The sequence below is a fragment of the Lactuca virosa genome, chromosome 9 (genome assembly GCF_052849685.1).
Source record: "Lactuca virosa cultivar CGN04683 chromosome 9, Lactuca_virosa_CGN04683_v6, whole genome shotgun sequence".
NCBI lineage: Eukaryota > Viridiplantae > Streptophyta > Magnoliopsida > Asterales > Asteraceae > Lactuca > Lactuca virosa.
This window is the reverse complement of record NC_136434.1, coordinates 121,222,716-121,229,334: the sequence shown is the minus strand read 5'-3', so window position 1 is coordinate 121,229,334 and position 6,619 is coordinate 121,222,716. Positions and strand designations below refer to the sequence as shown.

The 6,619-nt window shown below is 38.3% G+C and overlaps 1 protein-coding gene across 1 annotated transcript; it reads right to left on the bottom strand.

Annotated features, from left to right (window-relative positions):
• Positions 1-2,545: 2,545 nt before the first annotated feature.
• LOC145136441 (putative inactive receptor kinase At5g58300) lies at positions 2,546-6,190 on the bottom strand. The gene is made up of 4 exons (XM_079070555.1): positions 6,093-6,190; positions 5,783-5,863; positions 3,346-4,617; positions 2,546-3,269 (listed from the first exon to the last, which is right to left on the bottom strand). Exons 3-4 carry the CDS (start codon positions 4,592-4,594, stop codon positions 2,641-2,643), a joined length of 1,878 nt encoding a protein of 625 aa, XP_078926681.1. The 5' UTR covers positions 4,595-4,617; positions 5,783-5,863; positions 6,093-6,190; the 3' UTR covers positions 2,546-2,640.
• Positions 6,191-6,619: the final 429 nt, after the last annotated feature.

Genomic DNA, 6,619 nt, shown 5'->3' with positions numbered 1-6,619 from the left:
CGACGGCGGTCCACCGCTGCAGCCGCCACCTCACGACGGTGGTGGTGGCGATTTTTGCCAATAATCCATACACTAAACCGTACATGATTAATCTCACACCAATACATACATATACATACACACAACTACCTAACGTGGTGGTTGGCGGCGGTAGGAGGTGGCAACCACCACCTCACGACGGTGGTGATGGTTTTTCTTGATTTTCCGGCCGAGATACACCCATACAACATCATGAATACCGAAAACAACATACACACGCGAAACACATATACTCTCAGCCACCTACTAGGCAGCTGACGACGCAGGAATAAAACAGAAACGACAACCAAAGGACGACGGCGGTAGAAAACGACGTACACAACTCCACACTCACAGAAGGGAATGAAGAAGGGGAGATATGAGTTGCGGTTTAGCATTATCGAAAGCTTCCGGTCGTTCACGACCTACACTTCGTCATTTACAGCTCCATTCTTCGGTCTCGATGGTCCTTCCTGCCACTCACGGCGTCACCGGCAGCAGGGGCTGTGGTGGTGGTGTTCGACGACAAGGTAGCAGGGGGTAAGGTGACGGTCGGACTCGACAAGGCAGGCGACGACTGAGAAGACTCTGAAAATGGTGGTGACTGGAGAGATATAGCTAGGGTTAGGGTTTGTACAAGGAAAACGAAGGGGAAGGGGAGTCGGGTTTAATCCCATGCCTACTTTCAAACTTAAATCCCTTTTTCCAAGTTTGGTCCCACTCCACAAGATCTTTTTCAGATTAAATCCAAAATTTACCAAACATCCCTTGCCTTCTAAAATTCTTTACAAGACCACTCCGAAAATTACAATTAACCCCAATATTAAAAAAATTATGACATTTAACTCCCGAAACCAACACTCTGCTAACTTGATTTTTCGTCAAAAGAAATCACCATCAAATTACATCTCGAAGTTAAAGGTTATTTTCGAAACGACTGTTACAATGTTGGTGAGACCTATATATAAAAAGTTATTAATTAGGATAATATAGTTAGGTACCAATAAAAACATAACATAAAGACGATCCAAATTATAAAAAAAGGGACCAAAAATGCAAACAACCCAACATCGGATGGACCATTGGTATAATTTACTTTAAAACAAGACAAAATTGCAAAAATGGTCCCTGTGGTATGCATTTTTTTGGGGTTTTAGTCCAAACCTCGACTTTTTTGGATCGGTGGTCCTTATGAGCTGGTTTGCTTGTAGTTTTGGTCCCTCAGAAAACTGAAAATACTAAAATACCCTTGAGGTATTTCTTTTTCATTTTTCTTTCATTTTTTATCTATTTTTATAATTAAAAAATTAAGAAAACTCTCTCTCTCTCTCTCTCTCTCTCTCTCTCTCTTCTAATCGACCCTCTCAAATAAACCATTGAAGACTCAATTTTTTCGATGATCTCCACCCTTGAATAACCCATCATCATCGACGATTCTTCCTTCCAGCTATGACGTATCAATCCAGCCAAAAAGACATCACAAATGATTTTAAAATGCAAAGAATCGGGAACTTTCTCATCCGTGCTTCGAGAAGTGATAGGGTTGGGTTTAATTTGATGTTGAGGGAGGGCATTTCGCCTAATGTGCAGGATTATGATAACATAACTGCTCTTCATCTAGCTGCCAGTGAAGGTCATGATTCGATTATAGAGCTTCTTCTACACTACAAGGTCGATGTTAATCTCGATGATAGATGGCACAAAACTGTAAGAATTGGGTTTTCGTTGTTAACTTTTTTAGGGTTTCGAAATTGGATTGTCGATTGGAATTGGATGATAAGATCTAACAACAATTAATGTCTTACAACACGGGAAGGAGACGAACGGGATGACGACAGTGGGGAACCGGGAAAACATCACCGGTGATTCTAGTTCTTCGAACAGGGGAAGGAGGCGAACGGGATGACAGTCGTTGAGAGGGCTGTGAAGGGGTATCGGGACAGTATAACAGCAATTCTGGGGGTGTTTGACAGTGAGTGCTCGGTGGAAATAGGCGGAGAAGGTTGGGACTGCCTCATTTGAGTTTGTGGACTGTCTCATTTGAGGTTGCATTCTTCTTGTTCTTCCATATGATGAAGATAACTAAGAGGATGAAGATGAAGATGGCTACTGGAAGAAGGGCTAGAAGTAGGTGGTATGCGATACTTTCACCATGCCTCATGTTAGAGACTAAATTATTAAGAAGCGTTCTACACTCTTTGTGGTGGATACAGATGAAATATTTTTGTTGAATTTTCTTTTGGTTTGACGAGGGAGAGGTAGAAGATGAGAAAAATCAAGGAGAGAGAGAGAGAGAGAGAGAGAGAGAGAGAGAGAGATGGGCCTAAACTAATTATTTATTCTTTTTTCATTTAAATTAAATAGAAAAAACATAAAATATATATCAGAAGGGCATTATAGTCATTTCAATTTTACGAGAGACCAAATTTACGTACAAACATGGCCAAAAAGACCACGAATCCAAAAAAAAATAACATCTATATAAAAAAAAATAACAATAATAATAATAATAATAATAATAATAATATAAAAAAATAACATCTATATTTTGCAACTTTGAATAATATAAAAACAACCCCCATATGGAAATCAATAGGAAGTCGGAACTACAGATCAAAACAATCAGGGAGTAGCCACATTAGACCTATTATCCTCCGACGACGGCCGATTATCAGAAGATTCCGACGGCCGTAAATCACTAATCATCCTAACAACTTCCTCCATCGACGGTCTCATATCCGGAACCCTAGTCACACACGCAAGCCCAATCTGAAGCATCTGCACCATCTCCTCCTCCACATGTTGTTCCTTCATTAATTCCACATCAAACACCTCCGCCGTCCATTCCTCCCGAACCACCGACCGGACCCACCGCGGCAAATCAACCACCTCCTCTTGACTGGACGACGGGAGCGGAAGCGGAGCTTTTCCGGTCAAGATCTCAAGAAGCAGGACTCCGAAACTGTAAACATCGGATTTGTGTGTGAATTTTCGGGTTTCGATTACCTCCGGAGCGTAGTATCCAATGAATCGGGATTTTGTTGGGAGGAAGTTCATCAGTGGAGCTAACCCTAGATCCGATACGCAACCCTCGAGGTGTTTGGTGAGAAGAATGTTCGATGATTTGATGTTGCCATGGCTGAATTTCGCGCCTCCTTCTGAGTGGATATGAGCGATGCCTTTTGCGGATTCGAGTGAGATCTTTACTCTTGAATCCCAATTTAATGGTGTTCTTCCCATGCCTCTGTTACCTATTCAAATAATTTAAAAAATCATAAGAACTAAACTAACACATTGTAAGATGTTGGGGAAGATGATTTTGTATACCGTGTAGGAGTGAGGAGAGGCTGCCGGAGTACATATACTCGTAAACAAGAAGCTTTTCATCCTTGGAGAAGTAATAAGCGCACACCGGAACAATATTCGGGTGTTTTCCGATCCTCCCTACAAACTCCATATGCTGCTCAAATTCCTTCTTCGCCACCCCAATTTCTCGAATTCGTTTCACCACCACCGTCGTTTCTTCATCCAGAATCGCCTTATACGCTGTCCCATAGCTTCCTTTTCCGAGAACCTCCGCCGACGCTCTCAACAGATCTTCAAGATCGAAGTTATAACCACTTCCATCGAGAAAAACCAACTTATTCTTCTCCGCCGCCTGAACTCCGCTTCCAAAGTCATCGGACTTTTCATTTTTCCCAGCCGTCACTGCTTTGACTTTCAACGAACGGACTGAATCTTCGTCGTTTTTCTTCTTCAAACAACAAACGAAGAAGATAGCGAGTAGAATTAGTACAAACAATCCTCCTATTGCGATTCCGATGATAGCTCCGGTACTGAGTTTCTTATGTTTCGCCGGAGATGGGAGACTGATCGGAGAAGAAGAAGATGAACATAGACTTAGAGGTTGTCCACATAAGAATGAGTTCCCTTCGAATGAAGAAACTGGAAATTTCTGGAGGGGTTCAGGGATTGAACCGGTTAAGGTGTTGTAGCTAACGTTTAGGAGTCGTAACCTAGTGAGGTTAAACTCGGGAACGGCGCCGGAAAACGAATTGAACTGGAGGTTCAATGAGGTGAGACGAGTGAGATTTTTTATCTCCGGCGGAATGTCGCCGGAGAAGGAATTGAAGGAGAGATCTAGAACAGTTATTTTAGGGGAAAGAGGAAGAGGAATGTTACCGGAGAAGTTATTATGTTGAAGGTAGAGAGATTGAAGAGAAGGAATAGACGGAATATCAGAAGGAAGATTCCCGGTGAGAAAGTTGGAACGGAGGCTGAGGATTTTGAGTGCGTCTAGTTTTCCGATGGTATTTAGCGGAATCCGGCCGTAAAGTCCGACGCCGGGGAGATGAACGGCGGTGACACGTGTTCCGGCGTCGTTACATTTAACTCCAAACCACGAATTGCAAATCGGGATAGTGGAATTCCAGTTGAGTTTTCTGAGGTGTGGCACTGATGAAGCGAACTTAAGGAGAGCTTCAGTATCGGAGCTCAGATCAGCAATGGTGATGTGAAGATTTAGGAGAATGAAAATGGCGACTGATAATAATCGATGCTTGATTGAGTTTTCCATTAATGGATCTCGTGATTGAACACCTAAATGAAGAAGAAGAAGAAAAATATATACGTAAATTTGTTTACATAAAGCAGAGAATAATTGTTTGAACTTTAGTTTTTTCAGAAGGAAGTGGAACTTAAATGTTTTAAAAAATGGAACTTTAGTTAAGATCTTTTTATATATTCAAATTTTATTCCAACAATTAAAGATTGTTTGTGATAGTGGAGAACAAAATTATGTTACAAAAAACAAAATAAAGGAATTCGGTGATAAGGAGAATCTAACCTAAAAAGAAAAAGATGAAACACTAATTAAAAGAAGAAGAAAAAAAAGCGAAGTGCACTTCTTTTTTTGCAAAAAGCAAAACATATTCTTGGATATAAAGCAAAATTCAATAAATTTCAAAATGTTATGTGTTACTAGTTACTTAGTTAGGAGGTAATAAACTTTTAAAATTGTATAAAAAAAAATACCATAAACCATTGTTCATTTGTTTGTACAAAAATTACTAATAAACTATATTATTTATTACACATATGAACTAAAGTTAATTATTTGTTCAAAAAACATCAACAAATTATATCATTTGTACATATTATTGGGTAGGTGATGAAATTGTGTTTTTTGAACATATTATTGGGTAGGTGATGAAATTGTGTTTTTTGAACAAATGGTTATATGTATCAAATGCAATATTTGTTGGTATTTTTTGTATAAAACAAAATTAAATGGTATTTTTATACAATTTTCAAAACTTTGTTACCATTCTCACTCATTTTCCTTTACATGAATTGGCTTCAAGATTTAATCTTTCCTCTACGTGTACATGCAGATATAAAAATGGACAAAATAATATTTAAAAGCTTCCATGATTATCAACTATCAATAATATGGTTACAGGATTCTGTTTGTTTTTAGGGTTAATTCAGAACAAAAAAAAAAGGATTGAATTTGACCTAATGTAGCAGCCTTTTATTATTTAAAATGCATATCTATGGCTGTTTTCAAATCTTCCAATGTCTCTAATGCAGCAGCCTTTAATTAATAAAATCACCTAACGACAAACAAAATCCGCCTTCCTGGATTTGAATTTTCTTCAAATCATAACCACAATCAACAGAAACAAATAAACAATCAAAAAGCGATTAATTAAGTTAAACCATTGATCACTATCAGCTATCAACGAGATCTAGAAACAATTACCTGTATAACCAAAACGGTGAAATCAACAACAAATCAATGAATCGGAATCCAGCAAGAGCTCGCGATCGACTTCAATGGAAGCTAAACATAAACAAAATAAAACACCAAAAAATGTATCACGAATCAATGTAGATTCTTCTATTTGCTGAAAAGTGTTGATTTTTAAGCTTTTTCTCCAACGGTATTCTACTGAAACTTGTTCAACACTTAAAATCGCCGGCGAAATCGAGTAAAGAAAGAGAGAGAAAGCTGAAATTGATTGTAAATTTAAAGATGTCGGTGCATTAAAATGGTGTTTAATTTTACTAACCGTTGGAAGAATTCTGTATCTTCGTTTCTCAATTCGCATTACTTGCGACTAAAAAATAGTTTGAACTGAAATTGGGGAATTTCTTTTTCCCCGTTTTCCTTCGTTTGTTGAGTTCATATTTTTAATTTATATCTATGTCCCTTTCTCCTTTCGGCGACTTTCTTTTACTCCGTACAACTTCCACCAAAGATACAGCAGATACAACGAAAATACTTACAAGCTGTTATTTGTTTTGATTTAATTTAGTAGTTTTAAAAGGTATATTAAAGTTTTACTTAACAAAAGTTAATGAAGTACAAAAATATTGAGATGTCGATAACTTTATAAACGAGCTAAATAACAAAAATAGCCTTTTATTTTGAAATTTGAAATATTACACTTTCTCATAAATGTCACATTTTGGATTAGTTAGTTGGGGGTGGTCTGTCCATACAACATAAATATGTTTCAGAATCTCAAAGGGACATTTCAAACCGACATCGTATATTCTGGACTCACATGAGGCTGGACGGTATGTGAGTATGGGC

Coding starts and splice junctions, on each gene's coding strand:
- LOC145136441 (XM_079070555.1), bottom strand. CDS start 4,594: ATGGAAAACTCAATCAAGCATCGATTATTATCAGTCGCCATTTTCATT. Junction 3,270..3,345: donor CCTCTCCTCACTCCTACACG/GTATACAAAATC, acceptor TTATTTGAATAG/GTAACAGAGGCATGGGAAGA.